This window comes from Colletotrichum navitas (genome assembly GCF_030913465.1).
Source record: "Colletotrichum navitas strain CBS 125086 chromosome Unknown LY79scaffold_41, whole genome shotgun sequence".
Classification (NCBI taxonomy): Eukaryota; Fungi; Ascomycota; class Sordariomycetes; order Glomerellales; family Glomerellaceae; genus Colletotrichum; species Colletotrichum navitas.
In genome coordinates, this window is record NW_026850587.1 from 258,524 (window position 1) to 280,859 (window position 22,336).

At 56.6% G+C, this 22,336-nt stretch overlaps 7 protein-coding genes across 7 annotated transcripts; 3 read left to right on the plus strand and 4 right to left on the minus strand.

Moving 5' to 3' along the window:
• Nucleotides 1–647: 647 nt before the first annotated feature.
• Nucleotides 648–1,703, plus strand: LY79DRAFT_557863 (Snf7 family protein). Its single transcript, XM_060558131.1, has one exon. The coding sequence runs from the start codon at nucleotides 1,052–1,054 to the stop codon at nucleotides 1,685–1,687; it is 636 nt and encodes a 211-aa protein (XP_060412810.1). The 5' UTR covers nucleotides 648–1,051; the 3' UTR covers nucleotides 1,688–1,703.
• Nucleotides 1,704–2,166: 463 nt separating this feature from the next.
• Nucleotides 2,167–5,255, minus strand: LY79DRAFT_518223 (WD domain-containing protein; the record flags this gene model as incomplete). Its single annotated transcript, XM_060555013.1, has 2 exons — nucleotides 2,167–4,958; nucleotides 5,060–5,255. 2 exons carry the CDS (start codon nucleotides 5,253–5,255, stop codon nucleotides 2,167–2,169), a joined length of 2,988 nt encoding a protein of 995 aa, XP_060412811.1.
• A 252-nt stretch (nucleotides 5,256–5,507) lies between these two features.
• LY79DRAFT_261398 (uncharacterized protein) lies at nucleotides 5,508–6,266 on the minus strand. The gene is made up of 2 exons (XM_060551939.1): nucleotides 5,960–6,266; nucleotides 5,508–5,902 (listed from the first exon to the last, which is right to left on the minus strand). The coding sequence occupies exons 1-2, from the start codon at nucleotides 6,174–6,176 to the stop codon at nucleotides 5,760–5,762; spliced, it is 360 nt and encodes a 119-aa protein (XP_060412812.1). The 5' UTR covers nucleotides 6,177–6,266; the 3' UTR covers nucleotides 5,508–5,759.
• Nucleotides 6,267–11,549: 5,283 nt separating this feature from the next.
• Nucleotides 11,550–12,439, minus strand: LY79DRAFT_261444 (uncharacterized protein). Its single transcript, XM_060551940.1, has 2 exons — nucleotides 12,009–12,439; nucleotides 11,550–11,948 (listed from the first exon to the last, which is right to left on the minus strand). The coding sequence occupies exons 1-2, from the start codon at nucleotides 12,251–12,253 to the stop codon at nucleotides 11,606–11,608; spliced, it is 588 nt and encodes a 195-aa protein (XP_060412813.1). The 5' UTR covers nucleotides 12,254–12,439; the 3' UTR covers nucleotides 11,550–11,605.
• A 3,429-nt stretch (nucleotides 12,440–15,868) lies between these two features.
• Nucleotides 15,869–19,144, plus strand: LY79DRAFT_580848 (CDC24 calponin; the record flags this gene model as incomplete). Its single annotated transcript, XM_060560142.1, has 3 exons — nucleotides 15,869–16,447; nucleotides 16,567–17,352; nucleotides 17,417–19,144. The coding sequence occupies 3 exons, from the start codon at nucleotides 15,869–15,871 to the stop codon at nucleotides 19,142–19,144; spliced, it is 3,093 nt and encodes a 1,030-aa protein (XP_060412814.1).
• A 153-nt stretch (nucleotides 19,145–19,297) lies between these two features.
• LY79DRAFT_261457 (uncharacterized protein) lies at nucleotides 19,298–19,931 on the plus strand. Its single transcript, XM_060551941.1, has one exon. It carries the CDS (start codon nucleotides 19,451–19,453, stop codon nucleotides 19,892–19,894), a length of 444 nt encoding a protein of 147 aa, XP_060412815.1. The 5' UTR covers nucleotides 19,298–19,450; the 3' UTR covers nucleotides 19,895–19,931.
• A 1,212-nt stretch (nucleotides 19,932–21,143) lies between these two features.
• LY79DRAFT_591288 (CHCH domain-containing protein) lies at nucleotides 21,144–21,561 on the minus strand (the record flags this gene model as incomplete). Its single annotated transcript, XM_060561262.1, has 2 exons — nucleotides 21,144–21,310; nucleotides 21,456–21,561. 2 exons carry the CDS (start codon nucleotides 21,559–21,561, stop codon nucleotides 21,144–21,146), a joined length of 273 nt encoding a protein of 90 aa, XP_060412816.1.
• Between the last annotated feature and the right edge of the window lie 775 nt (nucleotides 21,562–22,336).

The window sequence follows — 22,336 nt, forward strand, 5'->3', positions numbered from 1 at the left end:
AGGGAAAGGGGAAGCGGTCAACAGGAGCGAAATAGATGGGAAAGAATATAAACCGTTCAAAAAGACCCGTTCACGAACGCCGGTGCTCTCCCCTGACGGTTGGCTGGGGAAACCCTTTTTTAGTCATTAAATCTTGGCGGCTCATTATACGACACTGCCGCGATGCCCCAGGAAGGGGGTATGAGGAGACCATTATGTAACTGCGGCTCGCCGTGCACACGCACAACTACCCCTGAGGCTGTGCGCATCGGCTTGCTCAGTTCCCCTGGAGAAGCCCTGGTCCCAGATGTCCCGAGAGCGCCCCGCAGAGAGAAGGAGAAAGGACGGTTGGTATGCTGTTCACTTTTGAAGCCGTCGTCGAAAGAAGACAAGCGTGGAAATCGCCGTCCTTTGGCCGATTTTTTGGACCGGGAAAGCAGTGACATACGATGTAGTAGAGCAGAGGGAAAGCCAATGGTCAAAGTCCTACAATATGAGAGAAGTCTTTTCAAGGAACCACAGAACTGCACAGATAGTAGGTACACTAAGGTCCCTCATCTGCCGTTTGTAGATTTGTGAACTCCGACTTGTATATGTCATTCCAAGGTGAAAAGACGATAATGCACATTACGATTAGCTTGGATATTTCGTCCTGGAGTCTCTGAAAGTGCCTCGATACCTTACTAAGCAGCGGAATATCGGCCATTTTTTTGATCCGTCAATCATCACTCACCAATCCAACCGCCACAGGCCGGGCCCACCATCCCCTCTGACCTCCCGACGGCGGGGCGGTGGGCTCCTATCGATAAACCCGCCCGGCGCAGGTCCATCACCAAAACCGACGCAACGTCCTCACCCAGGCACCCAACGTCCCAGCCCCTGCTTCTCCTTCTCCAGCCTCCGCGGTGCAAACCCCTCGAAGACGACGACGGCGACGACGACGATATCCTTCCCTCGATATCCCCAACACCACCACCACCACCACCACCACCACCACCGACCCCTTTCCAGTCTGCTCACATACCTACTACACAACCACCCCGCGCGCACGACACAAAGACCCCTTCCCACCATGAACCGCCTCTTCGGCACCGCCCCCAAGGGCCCGAAGCCGACGCTCAACTCGGCCATCACCAACATCGACGACCGCATCTCCTCCATCGACGTCAAGCTCTCGGCCCTCACCGCCGAGCTCAACGCCTACCAGCAGAAGCTCGCCAAGATGCGCGACGGGCCCGGCAAGAGCGCCATCAAGCAAAAGGCTCTCAAGGTCCTCCAGCGCCGCAAGATGTACGAGGGCCAGCGCGACCAGCTCCAGTCCCAGGTCTGGAACATGGAGCAGGCCCAGACGATGCAGGACAACCTCAAGAACACCATGGCCACCGTCGACGCCCTGCAGACCACCAACAAGGAGCTCAAGCGCCAGTACGGCAAGGTCGACATCGACAAGATCGAGCGCCTCCAGGACGAGATGGCCGACCTCATGGACGTCGGGAACGACATACAGGAGAGCCTCGCCCGCTCCTACGACATCCCCGACGACGTCGACGAGGCCGAGCTCGACGCCGAGCTCGAGGCCCTCGGCATGGAGGCCGAGCTCGAGCCCGAGATGGGCGCCGGCCTGCCCAGCTTCATGCAGGAGGAGCTGCCCGAATTCATCGACGAGGCCCCCAAGGAGGGCACCAAGGTCAAGGAGGTGGCTGGTTGATGTGTAGGACCGGGGGGGGGGGGGGGGGGTTGTTCATAACGATGTGTATTAGCCGTTTTCTCCTCTCTTCCACAATTCTCCTTTTTTTTTTTTTTTTTTTCGTTTCTTCTTGCTCTTCTTCTCTTGATCCCCTTGCATTACGGACGTTTTGTCTTCAAGAGATTTGTGAGACGCGAACCATGAGGATGAAAGACGGCGACGAAAGACGTATGGTCAGGAGTTGAACGGCGTTTTGGTATACTTTTCCCCATATCCACACTTCCATTAGTACAGGGGGGGCGGCCGCACTCTAAACAGCTGGTTTATCATGACCATACTTAAAATCTCCAATTTCACTCTTTGCTATCCGCAAAACTCCTAATGCACCTCCCCGCCCCCTTCCGTGTGAATACATCCGGGAAGCCCCGGTGCCCTGATATAATTACGCTATGCCGGTGATGCTACTAGTTACCCCTTCCCTCTTCCGTACCAACGGACGCCTACTCAACCGTTCCAAAGAATCGTGCGACCTCCTCCAGCTCCGGGTCGTTATTGCAAAAGTCCCAGCCCACAATGACAGTTGTTTGACTACAACAAATGATCCTGCGGGCATCGTACTGCAGCTTAAAGACCCTCGCTGGGCCGTTGTCGCCGTTGGCGATGTGCGGGTGGTGCACCGCGTCTGGCACGATCGCGTTCTGCACTCCTTGGACCGGCACCGGCGTCGCCTGCGTCTGTATGGGCGCGCCTGGCTGCGTCAGCTGACCCTGGCCTTGAATGTGCAAATGTCCCTGCACCTGCGGCACGTTTGCTGCCGAAGAACTGCCGGTGGTGGCAGCGTTCTGGTGTCGGCTGGGTCTTCCGTCTGGCTGGGCATTGGATGGACCGGCGGCTGTGGCAGCTGCTGCCGGAGCAAGTGACGGCAGCGCCGGTGGGACGATGGTCGGCCCTTCGCGGTTGCCCCCGAGCCCGCGGGACTGGTTGATGTGGGCTTCCAACAGCGCTGCGTTCAGCACGCCACGGAGATCGTCCCTGATCCGAGAGTTCGGTTCTCGGCCAATGGCCGCCTGGATGTGAGTCCTGTATGCGGCCACCATGTTCGGGTGGTTGTGAAGGGCCTGTCGGAGCTGGGTCGGCCCTTGGGGCACGACCGTGTCAATCAGATGCATGAAGGCTGGGGCAGCGTCGGCCAAGATGGCAGCTCCGGTCGCCGTTCTGGCAGATGCGGCGGGCAACCCTTGGGCGGCGCGCGAGGCCATCAGGTGCCCCAATGCACCTTGGCTCGTGGCTGCCTGCATGGCTTCTGCAGGAGCCTGCGAGGTCGCGCGGGCCTGGGCCTGGGCTGCGGCAGCGGCGTCCTCCTGACGCAGGTGCTGCGTGTCCTTCCAGACGCCTTCCTTGTCGCGGCGCCAGATTATGATGCTCTGGTCATACGAGCCGGACACAATGCGAGCGTACTTGCCACCGCCGCCACCGGGGGGTAGAGCGGCGCCATACGCCGTGATGTCTTCCGGTCTGCGACTGCCCGCGTTGCGGGGCTGGGCCCGGCGGCTCCGGTTGTGGTCAGAGAAAGGGGTGATAATGCCGTCCTCTATCGCCTTAAAGTACTGCTCATCGATGCGCCTCGCCTCGGCCCTGTCCTCGGCGGCGCTGTAAGGGAGGTCGCCGAAGCCGGCCTGCACGGTGCGGACGAGGTTGGTGTGTGCTCGCAAGCTGGCTACCTCGAGACCCGTCGTCCGGTCAAAGACCTTGACTTCGTTGTCGCTGCTGCCACTAACAATCCTCCGGCCATCGTACTGCACACAGGCGATGCCCTTGCTATGGCCAACGACCGTCCGGATGCACACCTGCTTGGCCCAGTCCCAAACCTTGATGTTTCTGTCGCCGCTGGCCGAGACCACTTCATTATCGCAGATCTGCACGGCGTTGACGGCCGCGCCGTGGCCTTCCAGGGCACCAATCATGGTGTAGGGTGGCTTGACGGGCAACTCATCCAAGGGGTTCGCGTAGCCGTAGTTCCGCAGGTGCGTCGGGGCGGAGAAAACGACGTCGAGGTCACCGTATCCGGCATCTCCGTACTTCAACGGCCGGCGGTTGAAGATCTTGATGGATTTGTCCTTGGAGCAGGTGACCAGGATCCGCTTGTCGAACTTGACGTTGAGGACAGACTCGATGTGCGCGTTCTTGAGCCGCTGGATGATCTGGCCTGTCGAGAAACGCCAGAGAATGACGTCCGAGTCACTGCTGCCGGAGACGATGAGGTCCTCCTCCGGGTCGGAATCGAATTGAAGGCACAGAACGGATCCGACGTGCCCCTCGAGCGGCTTTCGAAGCAACCGACGGGTGTGCATGCTCCAGATGCGAATCGTTTTATCTCGACTGCCGCTGACAAGGTAGTCGCTGTCGTACTGCAGGCTGTAGATGCACTCCTGGTGGCCTTCATCCAGGTGGTCGGGGTGCGGCAGCTGGAAGTTGGAGAACTTGCCAAGTTCCCAGTTCTGCTCTAGACGGCGGCGCATCGTGTAGAGATACTTCCAGTTGACTCTGTACTTTGCGCTTGGGGCGTCCCAGGACCACAGTGTCGACCGCGCAATACCGCCCGGCGCGTCGGCGGGAATCATGGGGGGGAGCGATTCCTCCTTGACGAGCGCTGCGCGGAGCATGGGCGAGGCTGTGCCCTTGCCCTTAGAATCGATGCCGAAACTCCTCTCTCCGCTCCGGCTCTTGGGCCCAGAAGAGGAGCGGTCGACGTCCATGTCTCCCGGTTGGGGCGTGGCCGAGTTCTGAGCGAAGCCAGTGAAGGACGAGGCGGGGCTGCCGAAAATGCTGGTGCCAAAGACGGAGCTGGTAGAGTTTACCGAGTCTTCCCTGACACCAGTGGACGAGGCAACTCCGGCGTCCGTCATCTCGAGGTCATTATCCTCGGATATGGCGCGCTTCTTGTACGTGTGGCCATCCTCGGACGAGCGCACCCTGTGGAGGGAGCTGGCGGATTGGTTTAGGCCTTCGTTGACCTTTTGTTCCCAGAGGCGGATCTCGGGGTACAGGGCCTTCCAGCCCTCCAGGTGGTACAGCTTCTCCCACAGCTTGCGGTCGATGGCCAGTTCGTGCCAGGCGCGGCAGGCCTTGGCGACGTTGACAAGGGAGATGGGGTCGAGGTAGGCGAGGATCTTCAGGCAGACCTCTGGAGGGAGATAGTGGACGAAGTCAATGTAGAGGCGAGGGTGGAGGCGCTGGACGATTTGCAAAAGGGCCGACGTGGGCAGGTTTTCGAGGAGGGCTATAGCGAGCTCTGGTTGTTGACAAGAGACAAAGTCAGTTCAAGATGGATTCTGTACCGGCCTTGTGAAGCAAGCAGCAGGTGGTGGTGCAGTTCAGAGCAAAGGGACGTACCGGTTCTGGCGGCGACGGGAAGGCTGGGGATGTGTCTTGCCAGCCAGGCAGGCAAATCGGCGGGCGGGCGGGCGGCGGCGGCAGCGGCGGCGGAGGATGAGGAGGTGGACGAGACATCCTGAGAGGCGCCGAAGCCGGGATTGAGGGGATCTTCAGAGTAGCCCTCGTCGGGGTCTTGCGAGACGAAGGCAGCCATATCGGGCGGTTGGGCGAGTTGTGTTTGGTGGGGGAGGTGTCAGGGTGGTTAGTCGCCACAGCTCTCTAGCAACTCTCTAGTGGGATGCGTCGTCGCGGGCCATGCGGGCGAGGGACGAAGGAGGCTCGTGCTTGTGCTCGTGCTCGTGGCTCGGGGTTCGTCGCGCGGACGGGAGGGCTAAACAAGGTGAGGTGGAATTGACTTCACCTCCAAAGGATGGGTATGCCGAATGTGGAGGTGATGCTGGTGCGGTCGCGGGTTGCCGGGGAAGATGCGCAGGGGTGGTTGATTTGATGTCGCGGTCAGAACTGGCTGACGTGACGTAGAGGGTGACGGGCCGGCTTCTTTTGGACTGCGATACGATGGTTTGCTGCAATAGTGAATAGCGTAGGTTGTTGCCGTTGTCGCATCCAGAAACAAAACCAAGAACAAGGAAAAAAGAAGAAAAATATGACGACGAAAGGATGTCGATGGAACGGTTGGATGGATGGGTAGATGGGTGAATTAGTTTAGTTGGGACGGGGGGGGTACGGATACCGGGTTGTGTTGATTGAGAGAGAACCAGTCGCGGAAAAGGAAGCGCGAAGCGCCCGGTGGGGGAGGGTAATGGCACAAGGAGAGTTCTGAGAGAGGAACTGTTGAAAGGGCTACCCTCGTTAGTAAGATGCTTGGTCGACGGTCGATTTATTTGTTTGCTTGCTTGCTTGCTTGTTTGCTTGGCTGTGGTGGCTGAAGTGTTGTGTAGTGGATGGATGAATGCAGATGGATGCAGAGAGAGAGAGGTGGAGTTGGGGAAATCCTGTTTAGGGATTGACGTTGGGACTTTCGGAGGGGGCGGCCGCGGTCTTTACGCCACCTACCTACCAACCAGGTAATGAAAGGAAAGACAAGGCAAAGCAAATGGTAAATGGCAAATGGCATATATCGTACGTAGGTCGTGTGCGTGCAAGTACCTACCTAGGCAGTGTGTACTTAGTATACACAGAGTAGGCGGGGAGGAGCGGCCGGATGGCGACCGTTGCAGGACGACAAGACACACACCACCGAGCTGCAGAATATGTACCTTTGACCTTGTTTACCTCCCTTCTCTGCCTACCTACCTGTACCTAAGTGCCTTGGCCTACCCATGCCGATGCAAAGTAACCGTGACCAACCAGGGGGGTTTGCAGGCGGGACGCTCTGTTATGCGAGCTGCAGGCTGCCGTGTGCCGTGACCACTGTCGGGCGGGAGGTCAAACGAGACAAGGGAAAGGCTTCTTTTCCCATTGTGCATCGTACGAATATTTACGAAATCATCATGTCATATGCCGTGTCGTGTACAGATAAATACCGTTGATCTTAAGATCCCCATCTCCATCCCTCCCTGCCCCCCAAATCTCCTAATCCCATGATTTCCACCTCCCCTCGCTCTCACTCGTGCTCCTCTCCTATCCCACTCACTTCCAGTCTTCACCCTCGCCACCAGAAGGAGGAGAGGGTAACTCGGGGGTGGGTACTGGGGCAAGAAAAAGAGGACGGAGTGGGCAAGGAGCTGCAGCCAAAGCAGGACGGCCGACCATGCCCGTCTGGCCACCGCCCGAGTCTGCCGCGTCGGCCACCCGTGCTACACGATACCATGATAGGTAAGGCAGTGAGTTTACTATGCATGCCATAGTGTAGTGCCGTACCGTAGGCTGCGTAATTATGTGCATGCATGTGTATCCCATCCCTGCACCGTGATTTTGTACTGTGTATCGTTGGGGTCAGAGTAAGTGCATGTGTACCGATTTCATGCTACACTATGCGTATGCATACCGCCTCCGAACGCACGAGATACCATATTATTGTGCACTACAGGGCAGTGGCAGTATGGGAACTAACGTAGACTGCTTCGTGCCTACCCAGTTTTACACTTGTGTGCGCGGCGAACTCTGTAAAGGGGGGTCCAGAGCCATCCATCCATCCATCCAGCCCCCCCCGCCTCGCCGCCTCGCCAACTGCCGCCAACTAAATCCCCGTTCTGCTGCACAAAGGGTTCCTAGGCGGGGGACGCGGGCGGTCAGAGAATGGAACGGAGCGGAAGACGGAAGGAGACACGTCCGCCCCGAGGGGAGAGAACCCCGAACCCTTCCCCCATGGCGGCGGTACCTCACTCACTCACTCACTCACACACACAAACACAAAAAGAATAACCATAACCTCGGCCGTCCCCTGTTCCGGCCGGTTAGGAAGTTTATCCACGGGCCGGACTTTTTTTTTTCTTTCCTGCCATCGTCGTCCGCCAAACCCTCATCCTCACCCGTACCCCCCCATTCCCCCTCTTTCTGTTGGCCCGCTGCAACGAAACACTCGCGTCGCGTACGTAGTGGTGGACACTACAACTACTGAGAATTGAGATGGGCGATCGGGTGGCGAACCGGTCATGCCCTTTTATTGCGGCCCGACAGCGGAACCCTCGACCGCCACGACGTGTGGACCACCGGCCAAGCATCTACCTGTCTTTCATACTGTACGTGTAGGAGTGTATGGAGAGGGGCCGATGGGGCGGGCGGCAGAGGAGGCGGGGTGGGGGGCCAGCGGAGCAGAGGAGTGAAGCTGGACAAGAGGTGTAAGGGAGGACTGGATACTCCCTGTCGTTCATAGTTTGCTGGGTTCGGTCGTGCACTGAGAAGTACATACTTGCGCCGTAGGTAGTTGGGGATGCTCATTGGAAATCTTCCATCTCATCTCATCTCATCTCACCCACACACGCTCACAAACTCTCTCCCCACTCACAAACACTTACTCATCCACTCACTCACTCACTCACTAAAAGTGTCTTCAGTCCGTCAGAATATTGCTTGGAATGATGAAATGGCTTTTAAACCTCGACGCGTCCCACACTCCTTCACGCTGGTTATCCAGTAAACACGACTCGCCCTCCCGTCGTGACACTCACTACCAACTGCCGGCGGCCTCAAGCATTACGCTGGACGTTCGACATAGGGGTGGATGGGTGAGCAGTTTGTCTCTCTCCCCCCACCCCCTCTCTCTCGTCGTCGAGATTGCCTTTTTTTTTTCATCACCCTCGCAGGCGTTTCCCGCCCTGATGAGCCGCAACTTAACTCAATCGCGGACAACCACTCAGCCCTTTCTTCTTCTTCCCCTCCACAAGGGGCACCACGGTAGCCCGAGAGAAGAAGAGGGGGGAGGGAAAAAACTCCGAGCCGTCGAGAACCGCCACGCTGAGGGTCATCCTCCATCCTGGAAGGGAGACAGAAAAAGGCATTTGTTAAGTGTCCCATAGTCATGATCTCTTCCCTCTGCCCCCCCCTTTCCTTTCACGATAATAGGTATACAGATACTACGTGGTCTACCCGATCTACGCGACAACATAGTGCCCTGTGCATGGTACAGACTCGGACTAACGAACTTTTGGGCCAACTCTTTCTTCCTTCTTCCCCTCCCCTGTTTTGCAATTTGGCTGTTTTGCGCTCTTCCTTATCCCCCTTTCGTGTCTTTTCACGTCTGGGCGTCTATCACATCTCCCACCTTCGACGTGCCAAACCCCCACAAGAAGGGGGAGGGGGATTAAAGGATTAAGAGTTTGCCCTTCTCTACGTATGGGGGTGTTATTTTGTACTGCTTTGCACGAATCCTACTCCCCGCCTCCGCAAGGTTCGAAACCTTGCCGAATGAGCCCTCCCAACATGCCCTTGAACTATCGAGATGCACGCACTGGTAATGGTTCGACTTATACCGTGTCCTGTGTATTACCTACCCCGTAGTTGGATCAATCTGTGGCCGGGGAGGGGACCAAGAAAGTATCACGGCATACCCCATTCGCCCTGCTATTTTACCCTCCGACTTCATGGTTTCCCCTTGCGCCCGTCAGCATCCTAGCGTGTTTGCGAAAAAAAGGAAAGGTAGAATAATTTGTGATCGCCTGTCACTAACACGTGCACGGCGAGGATCGATGGTGGTGACGATACTTTACGACAGGTTCTAATCGTCGTTCCGTGCTACCTATGGAACAACTCTCGGCAATATCAATAACGGGCGTGAGTGGGGGAGCCGGCTAACTCAGTCGAGTCGATCGAGCCAGCCTTGCTTCGACCACTGCCCTCCCAGAGCCCAATGCGATGCTCCCACCGTTGGTTTCTTCCGTTTCCATTGCGTGAGCAGCGGGAGCGGACGACTCCAAATCCAGGCAGAGAGGATGACCCACGAACTTCCGGTGCTCTCAGCCACGGCGGCGAACCCGCACCAAGCTTCGCGCGTCCCCTGCAAGGTTTCTACAGACACTAGAAACCACTGGCGGGCTTAGGTTCTGAGAGGGAGTTCGCCTCTTGTGCAAATCTGTCCAGGACTCCCTTGTCTCATCATTTTATCACAGTGAAGGCCGACGATGTTGTCCTCCTGGGCCCCGCCCTGCGTGAAGAACCATCCATGCAACGCAGACAGGTAGTCATTGATTGGCGCAAGTGCAAAACACCATGCGTGATGAGTCGCATCCAATCGTGAAGCCAAACAGTCGAGTGGATTTGGGGAACGGTACCGAAGATGAATCGCCGTGTTCCCTCCCAGTTGGTTATCTCCGGAAGCGCCGCTAGTAGCCTCGCGGCGCGGATAGGAGAGACGATCCATGATGGTTGTGGCGTAGGAAGTACCGGTAATTGTTTGCCGTAGTCTACCTAGCAAACAAGGTCGATGAGTCGCCCCGATCCGTAGAAACCCCCAAAGTGATTTTCCGGGGTACTCGGGCTCTTGGACTGCTGAGGGCTCCACCACGAACGCCTACCAGCTAGGGGATGAGCCGCGAAGGTGCATGCACGAAAGGTTTGTCCCGAGGGAACTATGCCCATTTGGTTTATCGTTTGTGAGCCTCAGTCCAATGACGACAACTTTGGCATATGCGTGAACCGTCCCCCGGAATCCGGACCGGATCCTTTCGCGAGTTTCTCATTGGCTCAACCGGTCCGTCTGTGATGTATACATATGCCGTAGAAACTAGACATAATGCAAACGTCGGGCAGCTTCTGGTAAACCGGGAAAGACATCAAGATCATACCGGGGTAGCGACTATCGGGTCATCAGCGCGCTCCCCTAGGGCCCGTCGAGCCTCTCGGCCATGTCCGCTTTTCGAAAAGGACGCGCGGCGTCGACCATTCACGCCACGGACGACGCCTCTTGCTCCCAAGGACTGGCAACGGTGCCGCTGCGCAGACCGCCCAGGCCCAGACTGAGACGCGCCATTCGTAGCCTCTGGTGTTGAGGGCTGGACGTGACTGCCGCGCCTGGGGCTGGCAAGTTTGCTTCCTCATGGTCACGCCAGCGATAAACAAGGGGCATGAGCTGCAGACCCGGCGTGCACAGTGTTGGGAAGCCAAGTCTCATGGCTAGAATAGCGACCCGCAGCGTCACGGTAGTGGGCGTAGGCACATAACCCCCCTCTCTCCTTCGTCCAGAGCGGACTGCGGATACACCCATTTACCTTCCTTCTCCTCCTCCTCCAAGACACGGTACACTCTATGAGAACAGTCTTGAATATTCGCGGTATGAGGCTCCCCTTTGTTTATTTGGGCCGGGTGGGCCAGCGTGGTAGCCTACCGGGTCCGTGAGGAGACGTGTCCCAACTCCTTTCACAGGTTCTGGTCGGCCATATGGCGGATGTTCCTGCCGGGCCTGATTCACGGTTCAGGATACTAGACTCACCTGCTCGGTGTGGAGGGGAGGGTGCAGGGCACCGCGGTTTGGGCGAAAGTCATTGAGAGTTTCAACGGCAAAACGGTCGGGCAGTACGTTTGGAATGTCGTGCAGCCATAGTCGATGTGCTCGGACAGCCTGCCGACGATTCTGCAGTAGGCTTAGTTCGATCTCGACTATCAGGATAGCCAACAGCTCGAGCGAACGACCCTGGTACCCTGGAAAGTGAAAGCCGAAAAAGTTGGAGTGGACCATTGGCATGGCAGGGCAGGGCCAAGCTGCAGAGCGCAGGTCGTGGCCTTGTGGCCTTGGCCAGAACAGGACAGTTCTGTGCTTTTGGAGAGCGAAACAAGAGGCGGGTGGGAGATGCTCATGCGATTGTCCGAGATGCCGGACCCACCCGCCCGTGGTTAGTCAGGTCGATTGGGGTGGGGAGGCGGCTCACGAAGAGTGCCATCTCCTTCTCTTCTTCCCCCTCCCCCCAATGGCTTGGCCAGGGGATCAAAGAGCCTGTGTCATCCCGAGCACTGAATACCTAGCTCATATAACTCGTCCGTGTTTGCGTAGATTGTAGGGGATGGCGGGGTGAGACTTTGGGTCGGCGGAACAACGTGGGGGAGGCCCGAAGGCTGCAGATATGGCCAGACAGATGGCTGTGCTTGGAAGAGGGGCGTAGGGGCGCATCATCAGTTTCGACGATGTCGAGGAGGGGAAGAGACCAAGCCCGTGACATAGGTAGGCAGGTTCGCATTGAGCCGTTGGCTGGCCGATCGGGGTTTGTCGAGAGGAACGGACGGCGAGGAGGGAGGATGCCCTGTTCGCGGGAAGGCATGTAAGGTGCAGCAAGCCGAGCTTGGTTGAGGTCTAGAAGGGCCTTGGACCAAACGCTGGACTGGCCAAGAGATGATGCAAGAGGGAAGCTTCTTTGGACGAAGAGGCGTTCTTTCCTCGTCGAGGAGGTCAGTTCGCCACCTTGGAGAGGTAGGTGGGCGATATATAGTACGTACTCTGGGAGGACTCCCTAACTGCCTACTACCTAGGTAGGTAGGTAGGACAGGAATTACACGTGGAGAGGCAGTGACATCTTACATAGTAGGTAGGTGCCGGCCTAGGTAGGTAGGCTGCTGACTGGACTTATCGGACTTATCACAGCCTGTACGGTCGGTACGTACCGAGGACGGCACAGGTACCGGGCAAGCAAGCAAGCAAGTAGCATCTTGGCCAACTCGCCTACCTTGGGTGAAAGTACCTGTTGGAGCTTGGTATTGACAGTAGTGCAAAGTAGTAGAAGTCGAGCAAGCAAGTAAGTAGGTAAGTAGGCAGGCCGGCGACATGCCACCCTGAGGGCAGAGACGGACGGATGGAAAGGTGGTGGGCTGGCTGGGCAGTCGGTTCGTTCTTCGTCACAACCATGCATCCGCTGGTTTTCTCCAGCGACGGAAGAAGGATAAAGGAGCAGCAAGCAGGGCAGGGCAGGGCAGGGCCATATTGTGCGACGAGTATGCATACCTTGCAGAGAGAAAGAGAGGAGGGGCCGGCTCTCTCACACCTGTACATGTACATGGCCAAAGGACGCGGTGCTACTATGGTGTAAGGTATCGTCCGTGTACTGTAATACACCACCATCGATCCGGCGCTGCTTTCATGTAGGTAGTTTACTAAGTGGTATGGGCGGAGACTGCTCCAGGTATCCGGTGTTGCTGTCTCAAACTCAAACCACGTTGGGTCGATGAGCTAGCTAGCTGACAAAACACGGCAGCGGGGCGATATGTATGATGTACTATCGATTAGGTACTGACCATACCATACCATACATGCTCGGCATTCAGGGCATGAAAGTGACAGTCACAAAATGGGCATACAGTCGGCACCCGAGATAAGATAGGTGTGTGGTGTATGTAGTCGCGGGGACAAGCACAGAGCGAGCGAACGGAAGACAGGGAGAGGCAGCATGAAGAAGGCAAGCAAGGACTCGGTAAAGAATGCTGTTGAAGTGCTTTCAGTCCATCTCCATTTCTGCCTTTCCTTTGACATCGACCCGAAAGCATCCATCTGGCCAGACAAGTCTCAAGGTCCTACCTACTATAGTCCCCTAGCCCCAGTCCCAAGTCCCAAACGTAGCCTTCCTCCTCAAACCTTTGAGCTCCGGGGCTTGTACATAGTGTGGACGCTACCTTCGCCTTACCTTTGTTCCATCTACCTTCTGGAACAATGCCATGCCGCCTTAATCCATGGCAGTCGTCACTTGTCCACCTTGGTCGTCCTCTTTCCCAAGACTGAGGTACTTATGTCTAGGTACTCCCCTCCCGGACCCCATGTCGTTCTGTAAAGCCACGGACCAAGGTGTTTCCCAGATGCCGCCGCCGCGAGATACTGCGTAGGTGGGTAGGTAGGTGGCAGCGAGTGCATGTGCCTTGTACCATGTATTGACCATGCATGCGTAGCGAGCGCAATGGGGGAAGGGGAGATTCGGACATGCCATGTCGACCAAAACTTGATGCCTTGGTCGAAGTGGGATTGAGTGAGTGAGTGGATGGTCAAGATCAAAGAGGGGGAACCGCAATTAGACTACCGCGCGCGTGCAAGCAAGTAGCGTACCACGAGGGCATCTTGTTCAATCAATGGGAGACGCGATGATCTGTCCACTGCGACGGGGAGGCAATGCCTAATTGGTCCTAGTGTTTTATCTGCTAATTTGAAACGCTCGAACCTCGATCGGAATCAATGCGAGTAGAGTACCTAGAGTAGAGTAGAGTAGAGTACACTACCTACCTACCTAAGGTAGAGTGGCCAGCTTGTGTAGGCACTTATCTAGGTACGTCTCTGCAGCCTGCAGGTACCTAGGTAGTCTCCGTGCCTCTGTTTCTCAGCGCCTCTCTTTTCTGTTCTTAGGCAGGTACTGTAGGTTTCTCCTTCTCTCTCAGTTTCTGTCCCTCTTTCCCCTCCACTACCGCTGGCAGAGAAGGAAAGAGAGAGAGTCCTTCGTACCTTCCTCTTCCCCTCCCCCTCTTCCCTCCCATTCTCACACCCCCATAAAGAGGAACCAAACCTGAGATGCTCGGCCCAATCAATCCACGCTATCCCCTCCCACTTGCCAATACTTGAACAGATATCTATTCCACACAGACACTATTTTACTACGGTACCTACAGTCACTTCTTACCTACCTAGGTAGATAGGTACGACGCACAATGTACGAATACGTACACCGCACCGCACCACACCACGCACATACCACACCACCACCCACCAGACCGTACTACCTATCCATCTCCCGCCGTTGATACTTAGCAGTGCCCCCCTTGTCACTTCCCTGTCCCCTGCCATCCTTCCCCTTTCTCTGTCCCACCACTGAGTATTACCACCACCACCACCACCACCACCACCTACTCCTCCTACTCGTCCTCCCCCTCTACCAACACCCAGTAATATCACTACCACCACCCTAGAAAAGAAAGAGAATAAAAATAAAATAGACAGAACAAGGCCCGTGGAATGAAGCAAAAGTCAGCGTAAAGAGCGTAATAAATGAAAGAGGAAGAGGGGAACTGGAGACTGGGAACCTGCCTGCCACTGGAATCGGAAACCCCGTCCTTTCCTGTCTTGTCCTGACTGGCCTGGCCCTTCCTTCCTTGGACGACAAGGACCGGACCCTTCAGATGCCCGCCCGCCTTACTTACTGCCCATCTTTTTTGGTTTGCCTCGCCTTACCCTCTCCCCCCTCTCGCCCTCTACCTCCTGTTCTCTCTTCCCTTGCCTGTCAATACCAACCTACATGCATGCACACACACGGACAGTGAACCAGCCTACATTACCTACCTACCCAAGGTACCTTACCACGGTACATCCTACCCATCTAGGTACCTTCCTACCTACGCAGTATAGGTAGCACTTGCGCTCGCGCCTTGAACTCTCAGTGTACATTGGGTCGGTTATCCAGCCCAGTTCCCTCCCCCGAAAGCAGCCCTCATGCACGCCTGCTGCATCGGTCTGCGCCCTGCAACATCAACGCCCCCAACTCCGGCGATATCACCGCCAACCTAAACTTGAAATACCCTCCGACTCGGCCTTCACACAGAGCCACCTGAACGCCGTCCGTCCATATTCTGACCAGTCGAAATACACGCGCACACACAATCTCTCTCTCTCTCTCCCTCCCCTTTCATCGCCTCCACAAGGGTACCGAAAAGCAACTGCGCGCAGGGGTCAACAACCCAAAGCAGCTTGTTTCGCCCCGATAGCCCGCAACGCTCCGCACCCGCTCCGCAACCTCGACTCGTTCACTTGAAAGGAGACCCGCCCGAGCCAGCCCAACCTCCCTCCTCCACCGACACTCGGCGCCGGCACTTCTGTCACATACTCACCCACACACACACACATACACGCACTCACACGTACACACTCACGGGCACGTACGGCTTCTCCAATTCATCTCCTTTCTCCTCCATCTGCTGCTGCCGCGCACTGCTGAGCCAAACGATCGATAAGGGCCGTTCGACATCGCGAGGGGGGGAAAAACCTGAACGCAGACCCAACGCCGACCGTCTCGACTCGACCCTTGCTTTTCTTCGATCCTGTCTCGCAGAACCTCAGGGAAAAAGACAACCCTTTTCGCGAAGACGTCGATTCACCCCGAGAGCCTTCCTTGGCGCCGACCGTGACCGCTACATTGTCGCTTCTCCTCCCAACCGCCGACCCTTTTGCATCCCCGAGAGAGCCCGCGCCACCAGACCGACTTTCGACAACGCCAGCGCTGGATGACGTGACCCTGTCTGTGATCCAGTACAGGAAAGCGCTTCATCGATCCCCAACCGCTTCGCCCCCGTTCCTCGCCCGTCACGATATCCCCGTTCCAAAGTCGATCATCCTCCCGACCGTCGTCCCACCGTCGAGCCAGCCCTCCCCTCCTCCCCCCTTTCCCTTCATTTCGCCGGATGGGTTAGGACGTCATGGCTCATGCTCCCCTCCTGAGAACGAACACGGCTCCTGTATTCCAGCAACCCGACGGAATCGGTAGCCTCACCAATACCATGAGTAATGCGCCCCGCGCCAGCCAGCTTTCCGGCTCGACAGCTTTCACCTCCTCCGCCTCGCTAGCCTCCTTCAACAGCGCGTCTACCGTAACGCCCCCGCACAATGGCGGCCCCGTCGTTGCCACCGCCAACATTATCAACCAAAAGGCCGATGCCTCGCGCTCACTCTACCAGATCTGCATGTCGTTGAAGCAGCGCCTTTCCCAAGTGCCCAACTTCGACCCCTATTTGCAGCAACTGGACCCCAACGACCCTGTCGAGTCATTGTGGAGCCTCTTCCGCACCGGTTACCCCCTCCTCGACATCTACAACGCCCTGCAGCCTGAAAAGCCCCTTGAGATCGAAGAGGCAAACGCAAATGCAAACGACAGCAAAAAGGCAAAAATCGCCCTCTTCAAGTTCATCCAGGCCTGTCTCAAGGATTTGGGCATCCCCTCGGCCGAATGCTTCGTCATCAGTGATGTGCTGGGCAATGACACCACCGGATTTGTCAAGGTATGTGAAACTGCCGCCCTTCCGTACCCGCGGTCTCGCTCTCCATGTCGACAACAGCCCTCCCCCCTCGTCTCTGCCCTCCCTCATCCCCAAGCCGGGTTGCCTAACCTTCTACACAGACAACCCAAGTCGTAAACTACGTCCTCGATATCGCCGAACAACGAGGGCTTCTGCAACAGTTGCAGCCCTACCCCGACGATGACCTACCCCTCGAACCGGGCTCCAAGCTGAGTTACCGGGATCACATTGTGAAGGAATTAGTCGACACGGAGCGCAAATATGTGCAGGATCTGGAGAACCTCTATGACCTCAAGAGTAGCTTGGAGACGAAGGGAATCATCACCGGCGACACGATCCACCAGATTTTCCTCAACATTAACGCCATTCTGGACTTCCAGCGCCGGTTCCTCATCCGTGTGGAGACGACCAACTCCATGCCCAAGCCGGTGCAGCAATGGGGAGCACCCTTTGTCACGTACGAAGAATCGTTCGACATCTATAGGCCCTTCATCGCCAACCAGCGCAAGGCGGCCCAGGTCGCGAACCAAGTCTTCGACCAGATCAAGGCCAGCGGACATCCTGTGGCCGCCGACTTCAACACTCTGGACGGTTTCCTGCTCAAGCCCATGCAGCGACTTGTCAAGTACCCGCTACTGCTGAAGGATCTCATGAAGAAGAGCGAGGACGACGCAATCAAGGCTGACCTGGCGGCCGGTATCGAAGCTGCGGAACGCGTGCTCTCCAAGGCAAACGAGGAGGTCAACCGCGATCTCCTGGACGAGGCTCTCGAAGACTTGCGAAACCGTGTGGACGATTGGAAGAATCACCGCGTGGAGCAGTTCGGCCGCCTGTTGATGCACGGCGTTTATACCGTTGTTACGGGCAAGAGTGAACAGGAAAAAGACGTAAGTACTCCGGGATATGTGCCACCCGGCATTTTCTGGAGCTGTTGTGCTAATGTTGGAATAGTACGAGATCTATCTGTTCGAGTGTATCCTGCTCTGCTGCAAGGAAATATCGGCAAACAAGAGCAAGGACAAGAAGGACAAGACCAGATCGACCGGGCCCAAGATGCGAAACAAGAATGCCAGGCTTCAGCTGAAGGGTCGTATCTTCATGACCAACGTCACTGACGTGGTTTCGCTCGCAAAGCCTGGTAAGCACAGGAAATCAGCCACGCATGCCTCTGGCACTAACCAAGGGATAGGATCGTACAGCGTTCAAATCTGGTGGAAGGGTGACCCCGGCGTGGAGAACTTCATGATCAAGTACACCAACGAGGAGCAGATGAAGAAATGGGCCGTCGCTCTAGAGGCGCAACGTAAGGAGAACGCGCCCACCAAGGTTTCGGCGAGCCCTGATCACGCGGCCCCTGATTTTGCCTGGACCCGCGACAACGCCGCCAAGCTCGAGAACCCGTATCTCAACCAGCAAGACGAGGATGATGACGACGAGCTGTGGCCGGCGGCCTCGGCTCCCGCCCAATTCCCCCCGCCGACTCAGTCGACGGGAGGCAGCATGCTTCCTCGCAATGCGTCAAGCACGAGCCTGCGGCAACGCGCCGCCACGGGCGAGAGTCTCGCCGGCATGGTGAGGGTGCCACCGCCCCGCTTCCCGCTTCCTCAGCCTCCCGCCCCCTTGAGCCTCACAACCCAGGTTCTCCCCTCGGGCGCGACTTCGCCCGGCGGTCGCGGTGGCGATTCATACTTCTCGCCAGTGGCTGAGTCGCCCGTCTCGTCGCGAACGAGCACGGCGAGTACCATGTTCCCCAACCCGGGATACCAATTTCCAAAGTCCCTCACCCCGCAGCCCGGTTCCGGGTGGGACGACCCAAACCAGAGATACACGGCCCCGGCGATGCCTCGCGCCCCCTCCCGAGACGGGTCCCAGCAGAGGAACCCTCGTGGACCCTCACTGCCCGCCATGGCCTCTAACAGCCAGAGTGCCGCACAGCAACAACGCAGCAGGTCATACAGCACGCCTGATATCAACGGGCCTGGAGGCATCCGTCGCACTCAGGGAGGTACTCCTATCCCCGCGGTGCCTGGCATCCCGTCACACTTGCACCCCGCCCACGACCAGAACATACCTCGGTCGCAAACCGGCTCACCCAGGACGAACGACGTTCCCATCCGAACGAACACGCAGAGCCCCGGTACCCAGCGTGAGCGCCAGTATGGTCACCATCAGTCCGGAAGCTACGGCGGGACCATGTCTCAGTTTCCCGCCCAGCCGATCTACCCTCGCCAGGGAACGCCAAATTCTGGTCACGACCGACAGCTCAGCATCGACGCTGCCGCATCCATGAACGCGATGCTGTCCCCGCCCCCTGGCAGTGGTATCAGCGGCTCCTCGTCCAACCCGCTTGCCAGCCCGGAACTGCCGATTCCAACGCAGCTCAAGGTCAAGGTCAATTTTGTCGACAGCGGCAACTACGTAACCCTGGTTGTTGCGTTCAACATCACTTACCAATCGTTGATTGACCGGATCGATGCCAAGCTCGCGAGGTTTACCAGCAGCAGCATCAGCAAGGGCATGCTCAAGCTGCGCTACCAGGACGAGGACGGTGACTTTGTTACCATTGCCAGCGACGACGACATCCAGATTGCCTTCATCGAGTGGCGCGAAGGCGCCCGCAACACCGCACCGGGAGGAGTTGGCGAGATCGAACTCTTCTGCGTCGGGGAAACGGCTTGACCGCCTCATTTCTATGTCCAAATAGGTCTTTTGGGAAACCTTTGAGGGGCTTTCCCAGGCGCATCATAACCCATATACCCACCGGGGGAGGAGGGAGGGGGGCATGCATTTCTTTGCATACAAAGGCGTCCGGAGCAGACTTGTTTCACCTCACTTTTTTGCTCTTCTTTTTTAAATCTTTTTTATACCTCTCAGCATCGCATCAGGCGGGGCTGGCCGCCCGTCTCATTCCGCAAGCACTGCAGTGGCGGCCACCTGCGATTAGGAAGCATTCGGACTTGCGAGGATTTAGACGGCACCATCACCATGATCATCAACCATATGTACAGCCCCGCGACACGCCCAGAGTGGCATTTCGTCGCAGAGGTTCCCTTTCACCTGGAACATTGTTCTTGGAAATATTTGCGACCAATCTTGGCATTGGCGACTCTGGGCATACTTTGCATACGCCTCTTCCTGGCCAGTAACCATCAGGCCCGAGGAAGGGGAAGAAAATGGCGAAGACGAGACACCCAAGAGGCGATTTTATATCTCTTCACTTCTTTGTTGGTTGTTTACTTTTCTTTGGGAATGACTGACCCTCTTTCGATCGTTACGACTTTGATGATGACGCATGGATTTGATATCTGGGTGTTTTTCTTTTCCTTTGTTCTTTTTTTTTTATTTCTTCGAAGAAGAGCGGGAGAAGCGATTGGTGAATGGATTGGCTCTGCCGGTTGTGGTGGTGAAGATGATCCCACTCTCGGCTGAGCGTGGAGCAAGGGATGGAGATGCCTGCCACGTCGCTCGCTAAGGTTTGGAATTCGGTTCTTGACTGGCGCTAGTTAAAGGATACTCGAAGAATGGACAGGCTTTGCCCCTCTGTGAACAATGCCTAGATGTGTAGCGTCGACTGAGATGCCTGTCTGATGTGATGCGAAACAATGACATTGGTGGGATACCAGTCGCAATGGACTGACCCATGTCCGAATTCCAGCATTGCGTAAGGGATCAGCTTCGTATACCCGTAGTATGAAATCCTCTTCGTCATCTCCTGCGCGTATACCTCGAAGAGACAGACGTCTGCTAGCTGCTGCGTGCGAAGCTGAAGAGGAAGAAGACCACGCTTGGACAATTGTACTTCTTCTCCGTGCAACCGGGGGGGGGGGGGGGGGGGGGGGTCACAGGGGGGGAGAGACGTATTTTTCTTTTGTTTCTCTTTTTCAATTTGCTTACGCGAGCCGCTTGACCTGTTTTGCTCCAATTCCTTATGATGCCTATGCGGATAATCTGTAGTTGGTTAGCATTAACGGTGCTAGGGTCACGTTGTCTATGATGAATTGTATTACTGTTTGAAATGAGTCCTTTTAACCGAACTTGTTTTCACTGAGTAATCTTTAGTAAAGAATTGAAATAATCTATTTATATTAAACCTGATACTGTAACTTGTCAGGCTCGAGACGGCCACTATGCTGTAGTAATGCTGTTGAGATCATTGAGCTCGTTGCCTTGTCCACTGGATGATATTTAACATTTACAGCCCGTAGCCTCCATATATATATACATATATACATATACACATTCACGAAGCTATGGCCCTCGTTACACCAACGCCAGAGACGCCGGGTCTGATCACAGAAGGCGGGAAGAAGGCCAGAGGGGGGCCAGTCAACAGGGTGCCATCAGATGTGGTCAAAAGTCTCCTCAAGTTGGCGCGACCCTTCGGCCGCCGTATATGGTACATTGGTTCTACAACACCCGTGCTCTTGAACGCCGCGTCCCGTGTATAATAGTATGGTTGTACATCCCTCGACAGATCCAAGGTTCAGTCACCGGACCGAATTGTGCGCGGCCGATCCTTGTTCCGTTGCTGTGCTTCTCTGAGCTGCCCTTCGTAGACGTCTTACGTCTCCCCAGCCATGTTGAACGTCTCGACGGGCACCTCGCAATCGACGGATTTGGGTATCGGGCATCACCTTCCCCCCCCTCCTACCATCTTGGTATCGGGTCCGTTGACTGCTTACTTGCCCTTGGAGTGAGGCACCACCTTGTCGTACATGCGGCCGAGGTGGTAGTTGATGGTGGACGAGGCCGGCTTGGGCTTCTGAGGCTGGTCCATGCAGTTGCGCAGGGCGTTCTCGAGAGCCGCGCAGCCAGCGGTATTATAGCCGGCGGAGGCCCAGCATGCTGGAGAGAGACGTCAGTGAAGGATGCTTTTAGGGGGGGGGAGTTGGCGGCGATTTCATGACGCAAACTTGCGTCGCGGGATCGGAAAGCAGAGACGGCCAGATGGAGGGACTGAAACGGCAAGGGGCAGGGGAAAGGGACATACCGAGAACGGTGCCCATGACCTGCATGCACGGGTTTTCGACCTTTTTGTTGGGCTGGCGGACACGGAGGACCTTGACGGGCGGCAGGCGCATCGGTTTTGAAGGCATGATGGGCGGTTCTGGGTTCTTGGGCTCGGCGGTGTGGCGGACTTGTCTGATACTATTTAATCACTCAGGGGTCGTTCGGGTCGTTGAGGTCGTCGAGTATCGCTATCGTGGGACCCAATCGTCGTCGTCGTCGTCGTCGTCGTTGTCGTCGCGGCCTACGGATCCAAAAAATCAAGCTCCATACTCCGAGCTTCGAAGCATCCATCGCATCGCGAAAGCTTTGATGCGGTTCCGAGCAACAGTTTTCTTTTTTTTTCTTTTCGGACCAATCACGTCTCGTCAGCCTTGTAGGGCCTTGGAGACGTTTGATTGGTCAGAAGCGCGCAGTGGCTTTGGCATGGGTGGGGTAAGACACGCAAGACACGGTCCCGAGGGGAGGAAAGAGTACCGTATCCTCTCAGTAGATTCGTACACCGCACTGACCAGGGGCTGCTGGATAGGGGCTAGCGGACTGGCAGAAACAGGGGTCTAGAAGTGGCAAATGCAGGGGTTAGTCAACGTCAGCAGCAAGTTTGGTGGCAAGGGTTAGGGTTAGATGGGTGGGTGGGTAGCTAGGCTGGCTGACCGCCTTCCAAAATAGGCCTGGTGAGTGGTCTGTGCGCTATACGAATCTGCTGAGAGGATACGGTAGAGTACGTGGCGCGTCTGGGATCTACCTTTACGGAGTACGCTGCGCGGGATGCGCAAGGCAGCCTGGGACGGGCGGGGACTAGCGCTGCTTATATAAGCAAGCACCGCGCCATGCAGGGGACTCGGGAGCTGCCGATTGGCTTAT